Source organism: Entelurus aequoreus, linkage group LG28, assembly GCF_033978785.1.
Source record: "Entelurus aequoreus isolate RoL-2023_Sb linkage group LG28, RoL_Eaeq_v1.1, whole genome shotgun sequence".
NCBI classification, from domain to species: domain Eukaryota; kingdom Metazoa; phylum Chordata; class Actinopteri; order Syngnathiformes; family Syngnathidae; genus Entelurus; species Entelurus aequoreus.
Window position 1 is genome coordinate 28708693 of NC_084758.1, and position 18455 is coordinate 28727147.

General features: G+C 39.4%; 1 protein-coding gene across 8 annotated transcripts in view; it reads right to left on the reverse strand.

Moving 5' to 3' along the window:
• Positions 1–18455, reverse strand: part of fam13b (family with sequence similarity 13 member B) — a 129601-nt gene that overhangs the window by 56467 nt on the left and 54679 nt on the right. For all 8 annotated transcript variants that reach the window (XM_062039956.1, XM_062039953.1, XM_062039957.1 and 5 more), the window contains one exon: positions 2043–2087. In XM_062039956.1, the coding sequence (XP_061895940.1) occupies positions 2043–2087 (45 nt within the window). The remainder of the gene's footprint in view (positions 1–2042; positions 2088–18455) is intronic.

An 18455-nucleotide genomic window follows, 5' to 3' on the forward strand; every position in this document is an offset into this window, starting at 1 on the left:
TGGTCCGTGACGAGCTGCTCCTCTCCCGAAAGCCTTGATGGCACTGAAGAAGAGGAGCCATACTGTAAAAGGTAACAACACCCGTCCTGCTGACCTTTTCTGGGCGGACGTGAAACGCTTGATCCTCCAAATCTACTGAGATTCTTTTGAGAGCTTTCTTTATCACCGTCCTTGTTTACTTTAGCTCAGCGTCCTCTCCAGTTAAGACGGAAGATGAAGTCAGAAAGCAGAGGCTCTCTACACTCTCCACACACGTTTGGTCATGACATGGGAAGATAGCAGGAAGATAGCGGAGTTTGGGCTTGGCTTGCTGTATGCTGTAAGAAAAAGCAAGGCCAGCAATCCCGTGTCCTTCTAATGATTTTAATACAAACTGCGCAGGCGCTACCAAACAGACCGGTTTCCAAAATGTCTTTGTTAGAATAATTATATACAAGTTATCACACAACTCTTATGCTTTAAGGCACATACCGTATTTTTGGACTATAACTCGCAGTTCTTTTCATAGTTTGGCTGGGGGTGCGACTTATACTCAGGAGCGACTTATGTGTGAAATTATTAACACGTTACCGTAAAATATCAAATAATATTATTTAGCTCATTCACGTAAGAGACTAGACGTATAAGATTTCATGGGATTTAGCGATTAGGAGTGACAGATTGTTTGATAAACGTATAGCATGTTCTATATGTTATAGTTATTTGAATGACTCTTACCATAATATGTTACGTTAACATACCAGGCACGTTCTCAGTTGGTTATTTATGCCTCATATAACGGAAACTTATTCAACCTGTTGTTCACTATTCTTTATTTATTTTAAATTGCCTTTCAAATGTCTATTCTTGGAGTTGGGTTTTATCAAATAAATTTCCCAAAAAAATGCGACTTATACCCCAGTGCGACTTATATATGTTATTTTCCTTCTTTATTATGCATTTTCGGCCGGTGCAACTTATACTCCGAAAAATACGGTAACTTGTTATCTTCCACTGCAAGTTAGGAGTGCCTCGCTGCTGCTGTTTTTGTCTTACAGCCTGTTGACAGCCAAGGACGGACTTCGAGTACCTCAACGCAGACAAAACAGAGATACATTTCCATTCTGAATAATCACGTATAGTGTCTACTGGGGCTGCTTGCATACCCCTCCCTTCAGAAGCAGCCTCAGCGATGTAAACTAGGGAATTCCTGAATAAAATGGGGAGCGCGGGCGGGGGCTGTACCTCAGTGCGTGGGTGGGAGACTGTAACTGAGTGTGCAGCCCAATACGTTTCTCCTCATGAACAAAATTTAAATCTGTCTGCTTGATTCCTTGCTTCTTGTCCTGTTTAATAGATAGTTCGGTGCTTAAACCTGACAGTCTTTGTCAGTGTGTAATTTTCAACAGGAAGTGATGCACTTAAATAGTCACAGTTGTAGTCAATCAATTGACATAACAATAAATCAAGAACAACTTGAATGCTGCATGCTGTACACATACAGTCTAGAGAAGTTAAATGTTTATGCAGCTGCCTGCTAAACGTTAACTAAAACCTCCTGAGCTCCTGAGTTAAGACCACGGACATAAGATGCCGTGACAACCTCAAAGATCAGAGCAAAACGGTGCTCAATGAAACTTAAGCCTGTCAATATAGATGCTTGCCGAGGTATATTCACAGCTGTCATCAAGTTTAGTGTGGAAATGACTTGTTAAAGCAGTCAAACTCCTAACATTTTATTGGATCATGTTGTGCTGTGTGTTTCTGTCCTGTTGACACAATTGTGACTTTATTGCACATTAAGACAACTGTCCGCGCACGGCGGAAAGTCATGTGAGTCTTTGCTGCTCATCAAACATACACAATCCTTTTGTGTCGACTTATCAGACACACTTTGTCCCGCACTGTGCGCAACACTGTTGCCGCTATCACAGACCGCATCAGTACCAGTAGGGGAGATAATGCTCATGTGATTTCCCTCATGTGCATGTATAATTTTTCAACGTAATGTTTTAATAGATCGACAGAAGTGTGTGTGTGTGTGTGTGTGTGTGTGGACTCACTCTGCAGAGTCAGCAGGCAGCATGGGCACAGGGGAGAGATGGGCACTGCAAAGGGGAAATACATAGTTAGAACATCACATTCTCCTGGACTCCCATTCCAGACATCAACTGACCTCGAAGGGTGTGTATGATACTGGAGAGTCAAAACAAGAAGAAGCGATACAATAACGACCGTACAAACATGCTCAGAAAGGGCGCATAGGCGCCACAAAGTTATTAAGGCTACGGAGTTAGTAATTAGATAAGACCAGGTACCGTAAGTGTGTGTGTGTGTCTTTCTCCACGCATGTCCACAAAGTTATTAATGCTACGGAGTTAGTAATTAGATAAGACCAGGTACCGTAAGTGTGTGTGTGTGTCTTTCTCCACGCATGTCCACAAAGTCATTAATGCTCGGAGTTAGTAATTAGATAAGACCAGGTACCGTAAGTGTGTGTGTGTGTCTTTCTCCACGCATGTCCACAAAGTTATTAAGGCTACGGAGTTAGTAATTAGATAAGACCAGGTACCGTAAGTGTGTGTGTGTGTCTTTCTCCACGCATGTCCACAAAGTTATTAATGCTACGGAGTTAGTAATTAGATAAGACCAGGTACCGTAAGTGTGTGTGTGTGTCTTTCTCCACGCATGTCCACAAAGTTATTAATGCTCGGAGTTAGTAATTAGATAAGACCAGGTACCGTAAGTGTGTGTGTGTGTCTTTCTCCACGCATATCCACAAAGCTGGGACACAGCTGAAATGTGTCCGTGGATGCTCACTATAACTATCACACACGTAAGCACATAACACGACAGCAGATTTATGTAACACTACACACACCACAAGGTCATGTATGCACAAAAGCAATGCATGAGTCTATAGTGTGTGTGTGTGTGTGTGTGTGTGTGTGTCATTTGCAGCTGAACTTATGCAACCTTGACATCTCTCTCGTTAATCTTATTGTGGATGGTTGCTCTTCCTTTTTGTTTGTTGTAAAGCAATGCTTGCAGTTACTGTTAATTTAACTCTAATATTCCAACAATAAACAGCAACTCACTCCGTTCCCACTCGAGAAAATTAGTGAGTGTATCGTATTTTTCGGACTATGAGGCACACTTATTATACTTTTCATTTTCTCAAAAATCGACAGTGCGCCTTATACCCTGTGCGCCTAATGTACGGAATAATTCCGGTTGTGTTTACTGACCTTGAATCAATTGTATGTGGTACATGGTGTAATGGCAAGTGAGGCCAGTAGATGCACTGCAAAAACTGAAATCTAAGTAAGATTAAATATCTCAAATAAGGGTGATATTTGCTTATTTTCTGTCTGATAAGATAATTCTTCTCACTAAGCAGATTTTATGTTAGAGTGTTTTACTTGTTTTAAGTGTTTTGGTCCTAAATGATCTCAGTAAGATATTACAGCTTGTTGCTGAGATTTTATGACCTATATTGAGTAAAACATGCTTGAAACTAGAATATCAACTGTTGCAAAGCTGTGTCATCAACACTCACAAGTATACAACTACGTTTTTAAAGTAATCATTTCTTATTTTAAGCATGTAAAAAAAAAATCATGACTTTGACACAATTGTGTCTCATATTAAAACAGATGACAGCCAAATGGACTTTGCTGTTTTGTTTTCAATGAAACAAGAGAAAATACCTACTCATATAGTAGTACAGTTGTTATTAGTGAGTATATACTTATTTTAAGGTATTTTTGGGTTAGTTGAGGTTAGCTAATTTTACTTGTTTTGGAAAGTCTTGACTATTTGTTTTTCTTGTTTTTGAACACTGACTTTTTGCAGTGTGGGAGTCACATGTAAGGGATACGTGTGGACGCCTGTTCAATAAGTGACTCCGGCAAGCAAGCCCAAAACATTAAAGTTTCATTGTAAATATAGAACATTACACGTGGCGCTCAAAAATGTGTCAACAATTCTTAGTACGAAGCCGCACCATTTGATGAAATGTTGGTCCATTACGGCTACCGTAGATTTTTTTGATTGATTGAAACTTTTATTAGCAGATTGCACAGTACAGTACATATTCAGTACACTTGACCACTAAATGGTAACAGCCGAATACGTTTTTCAACTTGTTTGAGTCGGGGTCCTCGTTAATCAATTCAGACGTGCTGTGCTTCAACCGTGTGTTTAAGGACCCCAAAATGGCACCTATTATGGGGCATTCTGTTCCGGCCTATGTTTTTGTCCCGAAAATTTGCATGCGTCCGCCATTGTAACCCATGCCGTAGTAAACAAGCTCCTCTCTTTTTCTTTATCCTCTTGTTTAAGGCCATTCATCTTGCGCTGTTGACATTTCTAATACAAAGTAGCGTACAGTTTTAACTTCTGTCTGTCAGTAGACTTGCTATGGAAGCGCTAAAAACTACCGGTACAAAAATGACGGGGAGAAGACGGAGGCACATAAATAAGACCTCCCACAAAATGGCGCATCCTGAAGAGACGGTCAGAAAGCAGTTTGAAGATGGTCTGTAAAACATAATATATTCAACATTTTTGACCAAAGAACCACCTTATGTAGTGTTTTAAATACAGAAAAATAAATCATAACATGACTCCTTTATTAAGTCTTATAATCCGGTGCGCCTTGATTATAAAAATAGACTTAAATACATCGACAGTGCGCTCTATTGTCCGAAAAATACTGTACATCAGTCTCCTTGAACAATCTCCCCTGCTATCAACGTTTGCCGTTGCATCACTTGTACAGTTTGCTTGACAGCGCAAAGAGAATATTACAAAATGTGCACGCGCCTCAAGTATTTAAAGATAATCTCTGATCTCACACCACTGCGCGCCTGGGGCCCTTCACTAAAATGATGTCTTTCAGGCCCTGAGGTGGATTCTGACCTCTTCAAGCTCCCTGCGAGACAAAGATAACAACACTATTAAGTGGGCCGTCAGTCTTGGTGAGTTGCTTTGTAGCCTCCCTGCCAGAGGCAATGCCAGTGCAAAGACACTGATGTGTAATACACAATACAAGACACTATTTATTGTAGTCTTTACTGAAGCAGTCAAAGTGCTTTGGGCCAATATCATTTTGTTGTGTAACAATACAACTTATAGAGTGGAACTCCAAAAGGCAAATGTTCAGAGGGTCCAAAATTGGGAGTTTGATAAATTATGTTTGGAAAAATATGCCTCTTAAAACGAAAGTGGTAGTGCATATACGTAAGATGAATTTGGAGGATTTGAGGTCAAGCCATGAGTCTCTAAAAGTGCTGTTGTCAGAAGGGACTGCGTGGCGAAGTTGGTAGAGTGGCTGTGCCAGCAATCGGAGTGTTGCTGGTTACTGGGGTTCAATTCCCACCTTCTACCTTCCTAGTCACGTCCGTTGTGTCCTTGGGCAAGACACTTCACCCTTTGCCTCTGATGGCTGCTGGTAGCGCCTTGCATGGCAGCTCCCGCAATCAGTGTGTGAATGTGTGTGTGAATGGGTAAATGTGGAAATACTGTCAAAGCGCTTTGAGTACCTTGAAGGTAGAAAAGCGCTATACAAGTACAACCCATTTATCATTTATCATAAGTCTGTTCAGTTCCACCAGCAGAATACAACCAACTACTGCAAAACACACACGCTCTGAAACACGATTCCTAAACAAGTCTGCTCGATGCATTTGAAACATTTACAAACATTTACAGTCCTTCATGTGAGAGGCGACAAAGCTTCAGAGCGCACGTCAGAATGCAGAGCATCTAGTGGTCTAAAGACAGAGGAGGTCAAAGGTCAGGATTTGGTTTCTGCATGGATACGGGGCATATGTTTACGGCATCTTTGTGTGTTTAGACTTTGATAACGTCCTTTTGTTTGTGAAGATTGTAAGTAAACCTTTTAGTCTGACAGATTGTACTCATCCATTCGCCGAGGCAACAATGAGCAACCATTTACCATGAGGTGTAAAAGAAAGTGCATCTCTATCCTCCTTCAAAACCGCACTAAAAGAACACCTCCAGGTAACTTTAACCCTTGGCTAACACCCTCCCCCCTCCACATCCCACCTCCCCGGATTGTAAATAATCAAATGCATATACTTGTTCTTATGCTTTTTGAACTCACTATGTTCACTGCTCGCTGTACATATCCTACCAAGTCAGACCTACACTGTTTCATTGTCCATTTCTCTGATTATGCAATTGTTGATGACTGAAGTGCTGATATCAACCCCCCCACCCCCCTCCACATCCCACCCCCCGGATTGTAAATAATGTAAATAATTCAGTGTATATACTCTGATGATTAACTTGTGTGATGACTGCATTATGATGATAGTATATATTTGTACCATGAATTGATTAACGTGGACCCTGACTTAAACAAGTTGAAAAACTTATTCGGGTGTTACCATTTAGTGGTCAATTGTATGGAATATGTACTGTACTGTGCAATCTACTAATAAACTTTTCAATCAATCAATCAATCAATCAACCAACAACCAACCAAAGATACCTTTTACAGTATCTCAATTAGCTCACTTCATAATTCAGAATTGGGAGTGTTTAAATGGTCCAGCAGCATCAATCAATAAGCAATTTGAGACGTTGCATAATCAGTGCACATTCATTCAACCTTGGCTCTCATTCATTAATGCAATACGGTGGTCTGATCAAAGATATGAAAGTGTGATGTTTACCTCTGCAGCAAAACGTCACAGACCATTCTCATGGCTGCAGTTTTTCCTTTTCCTCAATCTGATCCGTTCGTCTGAAGATCCAGCCCGAAAGTGGAAGAGGTTACTACGTATGACGGCTTTGGGCGCCTACAGCTACAGTCAGCAACTTTAGTTGGAGCTTGCCAAAGTCCAGAATTGCTGCTGCTGCTGTTTTTTTTTTAACCTGACAGAGACAGGCAACTAAACCCTGCACTTCTTCCTTCGTTTGCCACGTGTTTACTCGGCAGACCTGCAGGGAGGGACCACATCCAGCTGTGTCCCTGCTCAGTTATCTTGGCCGAGCTCTCTGTGGATTCGGCGTGAGGAGCAGCAGAGCCAAGGTTGCGCCTGGGTGCATTCTATGGACTCGTCTTCCTGGCGACTGTGTCACCCGGCACTGTTCCGCGCCCGAGTGCTGCAGTAAACATCAGGGCTCTGCCCAAGTATGTCCTGATGTAACTAAGCAACAACCCTGGGAGGCTGAGAGCACCAGCGGAATGGGAGGGGCTCAAGTTTGCAGCCAATCAGATGGAGGGCAAGAGTTCTAGAGCCAATAAGCAGGAAGCAACTGGGAGGAGTTCTTAGGTCCGTGACAGTGAGCAGCTATTACAGTCTAAAAAGTCTTGACAAAAATCACATATTCATACTTAAATAATGCATCCAAAGGCTTTACCCTGTAGGAACTTGCTGCAAGACACTTATAATACCCTGCACCTTCACGTCATGCTACGCCGAGAGCAATCTGCTGTTTGTTTATACAGTATCTACTGTAGAACACACAAACTTGCTTCACTTTGCCCTGATAAACTATGTGCAAATGTACATTCTTCCACTGAGCAGTGTGTGACCTAGAGAAAGAGCACTGAACTTCAACTGACTGCAATGAGAAGCATAAACATCAGTCAAACTTTATTGGGTGACATTTCTGCTGAGTCACCTCCTTTAAGTTACCAAACTCTGCTACCAACTAACTAATAGTATGTCAGTCTAATCATATCAAACAACCCTCTATTCAGACATTTAATGTTTAACAGGCAATCAATAAAATGCAAATGTTTACAGGTTCACAACTAAAAATAAGCAAACAGAAGAACCATTTGATTGATTCGAAACGACAACCTTCCAATTAAACCAGTAATACAATTATTGTGTGACTTGAATGTTCAGCATCTTCTATTTGTTGCATATGTATTTGTATTATAACGGTACGTGTATTTGTATTGAACCGTTTCGATACGGGGGTTCCGGTTCGGTTCGGAGGTGTACCGAACGAGTTTCCAATGAACATATTAAATAGCGTAACGCATGTTGTGTAAACAATGCACACCGAGGCACAACACACGGCATGCTAGCAGCTAACGGGCTACGATATACTGACCATAAGTCCTCTTTTCACCGGACATGTCCTCTTTTGCGGAGCTGTCAGGGCGGAGTTTCTTAAATGCCTCAAATGTCCGTCATTTTGAGTTAGGGTTGCGTGTATTTTCAATGTACGTTCAGGGTTAAGAAGGGGTTAAAAACAAAACAAATTGTGCGCGCAGTAGCATTCGTGAGGGAGGGGCAGAGACAGAGAGAGCGAGAGAGTTATGATAAACGCGCATGCGTCGCCAGGCTCTGCTTTTTATCCATAGATTTATCAGATTTTATTTTTTACTATCTATAGCAGGGGTGTCAAAAGTGTGCCCCGGAGGCCATTTGCGGCCTACAGCTAATGTTTTAAAGGCCCACGGCTCATTCTAAAAATACTATTAAAATTTAAAAAAAACATAACAAAAGTGAAATAAAAAAGCTTAAAGGTGAAATGTAATTTAGAAAAAGTTGCAATGTTGACTAATAAAACAAAGCTGGTTTTTTTTTTTGCTGATTTTTCTTTTTTTTCTTAGCGACGAAAACTGAGGTCAAACGCAGGACGCCACACGTTTGACTTCTTATAAATACAAGCAGTCAGTCTTCAGCCGAAAGAAAATAAACAATTTGGCGCTTCAGTCAAATGACCCAGCAGCTGTATCCACCACGTGTTCTTTCCTGAAATTGACACATCGGGGCATCGAGGGCTCTATGTGTTTCATAACGCATCGATGCTTCAGTATTGTTTGACCCATCATTTACTTGTATTTAGTACAACATGGGGCCTTGCTGTGAACTGCCCCGACCTGGGAACTTAGGAGTTTCATCAGGAAAATAATTTGGCAAGAAACCTGAGCCACAACAAATTCTGTGAACTCAGAAACTCACTTTGTGTGGTGACCCCTGATGGAAAAGTGAGTCCTGAGTTTCAACTTTAATTCTATTAGGGAGTGTACCGTATTTTTCGCATTATAAGTCACACTTTTTTTCATAGTTTGGCCAGGGGTGCGACTTATACTCTGGAGCGACTTGTGTGAAATTATTAACACACTACCGTAAAATATCAAATAATATTATTTATCTTATTCACGTAAGAAACTAGGCGTATATCAGCAATCGTCACACACACACACGTCAACCAACAAAAATTTGGTGGGTGCGGGTCATGGCAGAAGTTTTCTGGATGTCATTGGATGGCTCGACAAAGTATGGGCTTCAGTGACAACCGAAACCATCCCGTCCGGATTCAGAAAGGCTGGAATAATTGGAACTGCAACTGACAATGACTCTGACGTAAGCGACGTACCGATAGAAGAGGAAGCGGCGCATTGTCTACCATTGGAGTTGGCAGAGTTGTTTAGAAGCGACACAGAGGAAGAAGATTTCATGGGATTTAGCGATTAGGAGTGACAGATTGTTTGGTAAACGTATAGCATGTTCTATATGTTATATGTTATTTGAATGACTCTTACCATAATATGTTACGTTAACATACCAGGCACGTTCTCAGTTCGTTAGTTATGCGTCATATAACGTACACTTATTCAGCCTGTTCACTATTCTTTATTTATTTTTAATTGTCTTTCAAATGTCTATTCTTGGTGTTGGATTTTATCAAATAAATTTCCCCAAAAAATGTGACTTATACTCTAGTGCGACTTATATATGTTTTTTTCCTTCTTTATTATGCATTTTCGGCCGGTGCGACTTATACTCTGGAGTGACTTATAATCTGAAAAATACGGTACTTCTATTGTGTATTATATCAAACCAGGCAAAGGTGGAACATAATATAGTGAAAGTGAGACCTGGTGCAGTGCAAGTGATCAAACTGTCTACAAATACCTACAAATGCTTTCTTACATAATTCAATTGGTTGAAATCATTACTTTAGGGCATAGATCCATCCATCCATTTTCTACCGCTTGCCCCTTTTGGGGTTGCGGGGGGTGCTGCAGCCTATCTCAGCTGCATTCGGGCGGAAGGTGGGGTACACCCTGGACAAGTCGCCAGCTCATCACACAGGGCCAACACAGATAGACAGACAACATTCACACTCACATTCACACACTAGGGCCAATTTAGTGTTGCCAATCAACCTATCCCCAGGTGCATGTCTTTGGAGGTGGGAGGAAGCCGGAGTACCCAGAGGGAACCCACGCAGTCACGGGGAGAACATGCAAACTCCACGCAGAAAGATCCCGAGCCCGGGATTGAACTCAGGACTACTCCGGACCTTCGTATTGTGAGACACATGCACTAACCCCTGTTCCACCGTGCTGCCCTAAAAATCAGTTCAGTTATGCGTTATTCAGCGGGAGGAACTTATGCAAAAAGGCATTTAAAATGTGCAAACGAGATCCATGAACGGTCACTCGCGGTTAGATACAGGACTTTACTGTACCTTTGCTGGTGATAGAGCTGAAAAATGCACGTTTTCTCAGGTCCAACTGTCATTCAGGATAAAACAGAGGTGTCCAAACTGCGGCCTGCAGATCATTTTTTAACGGAACATTCTAAAAATACTAGTAAGTGGAATAAAAGGGCGGAAAAGTTTCAATGTTTACATTTTTGTCTTTAAAACTGTCATTGCTTCACATCAAATATTCCACTTTGAAATATTTTTTGGGGGGAAATATAGCATATTTTGTATGTTTGCCCCCCCAAAAAAGGCATTAAACAAACAAAAATAATAATAAAAACTTAGAATTGACGGATAAAACTGAAGTTAATCTAAAAAAATTAATAATAATGTATGAGTTATTTTTAGCACAGATCATTTCCTAGATTTAGCATTGACTTGTCCTAAACAAAATACTAAAAAAAAATAAAGTTTAGAGACAAGGAAACGCTAACTCTTGCCTTTTCGGCATTGTGTTGGCCGGAAGTAAAAACAACGTTTTATCATGTGTGATCCTTAAAGATTGTGCGTACAAGACTGCGGTACTGAGAATAAAGTTAATAACTGATAAAGCTTGCGAGCAAAAGTCTTATCTCGGTCAGTAAGTGTATCATGTTACACGCTGGGCCGAGGCCGTGGCTGAGGACATAATCAGGAAGTCAAGGCTGAAAACAGCGCGGAAACAAGGACGCTCGAAAAAAGTAAAACACTTTCATGCAAATTCAGAGTCTGTGATTGTTTTAATGTTCCATTTGAAATGATCTTAGAAACACCTTTTTTTTCCCAAGATGCAATGTTGATGTGAGGTGATTATCTGCGGCGTAAGGAACAGTATAGGGGCTAAAATTATTCTCTCTCTTGTTTTTCTAAACAGCGGCAGCGCACAAACATTCACACATCCCGTTTTTAGCCAGAGCTGACCTTCCCTTTGCGCAGCTGAAGATGATAAACGATGCTGTCAGCGGGACATGTTAGCTTTAGCTAAGTGACGTTGGGGCTGAGCCAAAGATGTTGTAGAAGTGAGAGGCTTTTAACTAGGCCATTTACAAGCACCGTGGAACCTCTAAAATCGAATGTGTACATGATTGTTTTTTTATGTCTCAGTTGTTTTGCTTAACTTCTTCTTGTGTTCTCTGACATGACGAGTTCCTCCAAATAACAGACACATTCGTTCAAAAGAAGCTTGAGCATTTAAATTGGCTAATTTGTGGTTCATGCCTTATTATGTCAGAATGTAAAAAGCAGATAAACAACAGCTGATGCACACTGACCTACATTTTGCAATTCCAAACTTTGCATGTCACATTTGATAACACCAGAATGCCTCATCGTCAGGACTGGACTTGAGGTGACCCAACTAAGTAGTGACTAAATCAGCTCTTGGAGGAAAAACATAAAATAAATAAGCAGACAAGATACGAGTGAAGGGGCCAGCTAACTTGAGCCCTGTAAAAAAACACATATGACATTTCTATGGTGTATTATTTGTATATTGTATGTGTAGTCAGTTGAGCACACTAAAATATCAGCTCTCGGACATCTCGCATTAACGCCAAATGAGGATATCAATCTTTGTACCTCCAGATAAAAATAACACAAGTGGAAATATCACGAGCAGATGGTCTGGATGTTAGAGGTGTAATCGTACATGTATTTGTAACGTGATATGTTTTGGTACAGAGGCATGCCGATTTCTTTCCTGGTAAACAGAAAGTTTGCCTCAATGCTATGCGTTTACTCCGTAAACAAATAGCCTTTGGCTAGCAGGGGTCTTGGCTAGCGATAGTGCTAATGAGGAGCCAGAGCCTATATATAAATAGCGGCGATGTTCTTATCAACAGTGTACACTTTCAAAAGATTTTTGGATAGGGCATGGACGGTTTCAATCGCAATCTGGGAACGCCTCCGCAAACACCTTGCAGACAGACTCAAAAAACTGGTTATAAATGGGACTGTGGAACAAAATTCACGCAATTTACACCAAAGCATATCCAATACAATGTAGACTATAATCATCATATGATATGTCCCTTTTAAGACAAAAACAGTGTGCTGCCATTGTTCAAAAGAAATAGGGAACATGACTACAAACTGGAACTATTAATGCTACACTTCAGTCGAAAAGGAACCTTTATTTACAAATAAAATGATCATTTACACTGTTGAAACTGTAAATGTGCACTTCCTCTTTCCGCAAAAGAAACACTGTAAACCAGAGTGCGGCCTATGGCTTGTTTTTAGTGACCCTCCAATTAACTGATTATTAAAGGGATATTATTAACCGTAAACATAGGGAACCGTTACACCCTCACTGGGTTTGTTGGTTAACAATGGAATTTAGGAAACATTTTTTGAATACCTTTTTCTTTGTTAACCTTTCCCCGAGCTTTAAACAAATCTAGGGCTGGGACGATTTGTCGACTACCTTGCGTCGATGCGTCAACAAAAGATGGCCGTGCACGGAGAAAATTATTCCACTAGTGGTGTTCCAAATAATCCAACGATTATCATCGGCCAATTTCTGTGGAAAAGTTTCCGATAGCCAGATCAATGCTGATCACAAAAAATGATCACTTGTGGTTCATACCTTGCAGCTTGGTCGTTTTGCTGACAACAGCAGCTCCGGATAACTGTTTGTGTACATCCATACTCAATGCAAGTTATTATGACCACAACTGCGGCAAATAAAATACATTTCTCCTAAGTTTTAATGTCACTGGAACTGGCGAAATAGATGAAAATGCAACACATCGAGCAAGAGAGCAGAAGACGAGAAGAAAACATACTTATGCTAAAACAGCTTAAAATATGAGTATAATGGACAAACAAGTGGACTTTATGTTTCATTGAATCTGTTAAAGCTAATGTATTTCCAATCCGCAAAGTATGTAAACATAACGTGTGAACATCCACAAAATGTCACAATTTCAGACGGCAATTTTGAATATTCCGTAGATTTGGGGTCGGATGACGTCACAGGGCAAACTCATCCGCACTCTGTCCATATCAGCAGATTAGTCATACTGGAAATATGCAAAAATTGTAAAGAGATGTGCTGTTTATCATTCACAATCCCTATGTAGGACAAGAACATATGTTTTTCTTTTTTTATGCATTCAAAATCGTGGGAAAACATTAATTAAAAAAATAGCTAATAATTGGGTCAATGGAGGCTCCTCTTTTACACCCACAAAGTCCTCTAACCACCCAAAACCCGACAACAATACTCTATTTACATGTCGCAACCTGAATATTTACCAAATATTAGCGATATTGTTATTATAAGCAGGCTAAGTATTTTTTAGAGAGCCAACTGGCCCTCTGCTGAATTCATTGAGCCGGCCGGTGCCCTGCTGCTGCCGTGCAGATCGCGTCTCAGCTGTTTTGAAGTTAATTTTAGATTATAACTCATGCCTCTCACCTGGATAATAGGAGGATTTAGCCATAAATAGTGAATTTGTTCATATGTGACATTCAACTTATACCCGGAGATTGAAACAAAGACACAACAACCGAAGACGAGCGTCTGCAGCAACTTTTTTTAACCTTTCGTGTGGATTATCAATAATGTCTCATCGAGACATCCCAGTCAGAGCAGACGATGTACAGTAAGTGATCGTGTTATTATGTTTGTAGTTTGTATTTCTTGTTTAGCCCTCAGCAACAGCTACATGATGCTATCGTGGTTCACTGAATCTGGATTGGTTTAACACACAGCTTCTGAAACTTGTAGATCATCCTATATATATTAAAGCTAAAAAAATACAAGGTTCTGGATCATAATTTCGCACAAAGAAATAGTTGTTGGCTCTAACAAGGTCTGCGTTATTAGCATTGTTGTTTTCCGGCAAAGTGATCTGTGGTTTACACCAGGATCACATGGCTTGCTCATTATCTCTCAAAATAGTTCAGGAATCTCTGAGATTTATACTATTTTGATCATATCTATTTACTTACAAACTTTGTACATCTTTTAGTGTTATTAATCAGATATATATTATAATAGCTTCAATATAGAGGCAACTTTTTATTCCATTATACTGGTACTTTAAAACGACCGAAGAGTAAGTGCTTAGTTAACTTTAACAGACACGTAGTGTAGGAGCCTAAATGATGTTTAAGTTAATTTACATTTTATAGAAGGTGCGTTATGTTTATTCAGTCAAAAGGGGACTATTTACTTTATTTAAATAATACGAAAATGTATATATTGCATGCTTAGAATAATTATAAGGTACACTTTAATTGTAATTATTACATTTGTCTGAATAATTTGATGACATACTATTTTATACTGCTTTAATACAGTGAAGATTACGTAACTGTTTAATTGCATATATGGCTGTGTGGTAATATGGTTTAACACAATGTATTATGGGTAATGGCAGTCAGGTATGGTGGAATCGAGCCACACAGTTTTTTGACCTTACTCTTATTTTTTCTAACTCTTTCTTACTGTAACAAACTCGCTTTATTTTTCCATTCATTTGTTCCCACATCGTTATTGTTTTACGTTTTTGAAGGATTAAGTTGACAAGTAAACGATACAAAACGAAGAGGAGCGTCTGGAGTTTTGTTTGTTGTTGCCGCAGCAAGTGGGAGCAAGAGAAGCTTCAAGCTAGGGCTTCATTAGGAAACTACACGTAGATTGAACTACAGGAAATTAACAAGCAGACCAAAAAAAAAAAAAAAGAGTCCAGAAAGAGAACAATATTATAACAACACATGCAACTGGTGTGCTACGTTGTTGTGTACCAGGGAAGGGTGGATTGATCCATGAATCAATGCTGTTGATGCCAAGAGTAGGACAACAATACTAATGTAATAGTTTAAATATTTAGTTGATACCCGCGACCCCGAAAAGGGACAAGCGGTAGAAAATGGATGGATGGATGTTACAATGCATTCATGTATTTCTCTGCTGATTATAATTATGATTAAAAAGGCATCAAGGGCTATTCTCCAGTAAGTAAGTACATTTGTTTTGTATTTCTTTCCAAACAACATGCATTTAAAGCTTGGTTATTTTGGGGAAATTCATTTGAAAAGAAATTGTTGCACTAAAGAAACAGTCCGTGACAAAAATAAATTAAATCTATAGATTAATCTCTATTGTTGACTAATTGATTCACGAAATAATAAGGTGGTCTCAAGGTGATCCGGTTTGATTTCTATGCACCTCTAAAGTCTCTGCGCCTCAATGTTTACATTTTCTTCTATTCCGCAGGCCTCATGGAAAAAACACAATTCTCCGCAGCAACATTAACTTGTATTATGTAAATGATGAAGAAGATTAAAATGGGGGACTTTATGGATTTGAAATGACTAAGTGCTGCCAAGATGCAAGGTGAGTGTGTTCTCAGGTCCTGTTACAACAGGAGGTGACAGACTCTCCTGTCAGTCAAGTAGCAGACAAACAACTCAGCCACGGTTAATGTTGACTCACTGGATGCTGGCAGTTTATTTCTGAACTGTCACAATCCACCAGATGTCAGAGAGTATTTAGTGAGTGGACCTCACTTCTGTATCTGCTTCAGAACACTGGAAAAACTCATATATTTCAATTTTCTAGTCAAAATATCTAAACAACAAACGAGTCACAATCCCATGAATAGTATTTTTTCAGTTAGATAGAAGAGCTTGTTTTAGGCAATAGATTTTCTGAGGAAAAAAATACTACTTTTTGAGAAGTTTATGAGACACAAAACTTCACAATACCAGTTAGTAAGTATAGCTAAAATGTTTTAAAGGCTACTTTCAAGATCACTTTTGTGTTTTTAAAGCTTTAATATGTCTAAGTTCAAGAAATCTTACCAAGACAATATTGACATGTTACCTATGGCAATTTGTTTTGCTCATTACAAGCAAAAATAACTTACTTTTTTTGGTACTCTTTTTAAAAAGGGCATTTGCCAGTTAAAGGCACCTTTTTAGTTAAAGAAACCAACCAGTCATTCAAATATTTTCTGTACCCCTTATCCTAAATATTGTCTCAGGTAAGCTGGAGCATATACAAAACTTTTCATGTGGACTTATCGCCAGCCAATTGCAGGGGACACATACACTACCGTTCAAAAGTTTGGGGTCACATTGAAATGTCCTTATTTTTGAAGGAAAAACACTGTACTTTTCAATGAAGATAACTTTAAACTAGTCTTAACTTTAAAGAAATACACTTCATACATCGCTAATGTGGTAAATGACTATTCTAGCTGCAAATGTCTGGTTTTTGGTGCAATATCTACATAGAGGCCCATTTCCAGAAACTATCACTTCAGTGTTCTAATGGTACAGTGTGTTTGCTCATTGGCTCAGAAGGCTAATTGATGATTAGAAAACCCTTGTGCAATCATGTTCACACATCTGAAAACAGTTTAGCTCGTTACAGAAGCTACAAAACTGACCTTCCTTTGAGCAGATTGAGTTTCTGGAGCATCACATTTGTGGGGTCAATTAAACGCTCAAAATGGCCAGAAAAAGAGAACTTTCATCTGAAACTCGACAGTCTATTCTTGTTCTTAGAAATTAAGGCTATTCCACAGAATTGTTTGGGTGACCCCAAACTTTTGAACGGTAGTGTATATAAACAACACATCTGTAGACAATTTACAGTCTATTCTTCAATCAACCTAACATGTTAGGACAATGCAGTGTAAAACTATATTAGTTCATTTGTGTCAAATGACAAACAAGAAAATACCGTATTTTTCGGATTATAAATCGCTCCGGAGTATAAATCACACCGGCCGAAAATGCATAATAAAGGAGGAAAAAATATATATATAAGTCGCACTAGAGTATAAGTCGCATTTTTTGGGGAACTTTATTTGATAAAATCCAACACCAAGAATAGACATTTGAAAGGCAATTTTCAAGCACCCATTTGTGAATTTGTTCCTCGAGCTTTGGCCACCTAGCTTTTAGCCTGCGGTTAGCTTTTTTAGTTTTCTTCATTTCAGTAAGAGTAGCCTACGCTTTTTGCCAGTCCCTTACAAGTTTCTCGCTTACTCCAAACTTTCTTTTTGCTGCTCGATTGCCGTTTTGTGCTGCATATTTCACTACTTCCAGCTTGTAACCTGCAGTATAGGATTTCCTTTTCGGTGCCATTTTTGTTCAGCTCTTCTCAGTTTTTATAAGTTACCGCCAATGTTGAACTGATCAATTTTCATAGGTACGGAAGTAGTAGCAGGTAGCATCTTTTTTTTCACAATGCACTTCTGCCATGACCTGCCCCCGCCGAATTTTTATTGGTTGACGTGTGTGTGTGACGATTGCTGATATACATCTAGTCGCTTACGTGAATGAGATAAAAAATTACTATTTGATATTTTACTGTAATGTGTTAATAATTTCCCACATAAATCGCTCCAGAGTATAAATCGCACCCCCGGCCAAACTATGAACAAAACTGCGACTTTTAATCCGAAAAATACGGTATGTCTCTAAAGTTGCGCTCAACTAGTGCTTTGCAATTGTTTTCTGTTTTGCCCCCACCCAGGAAAAAGAAAACAATTTGCACACCCTCAACTCAAACTGCTACTTTTTTTCCTATGCTTTGAATCCCACGGCTTGTAAAACGGTGCGGCTAATTTATGGATTTTTTTTTGCTGACTGCCATGATGTGAATAGTTTTCATTTAAAGACACTTAATTGATGTGTTATTATTTGTGCTATTGCGCCATCTTTTGGATAAGTTTGCTTACTGTTCACACAATTCCTGCTGTTTAACCGGAAGTAGAAGTGCCCTTTGGTCTTCTAATCATCCATAGCGTTTCTACTCTTATAGATTCTTTATTCATTACTCTAAGCATTGTTTGTAAGTTTTACAATATAACTAAAACACTTCTTACATACTGAACCGTCTCATGTGTGATGTATGCAGAAGTGTTTTCATGCATGCTATCGTCATTTAATTAGGCTAGCGTTGTTAGCATTAGCTAATATGCTAACATGTTTATGAGTGTCTGTGTTAGTAGTAGCATTACCTTAAAATTGCATTCTTTTTG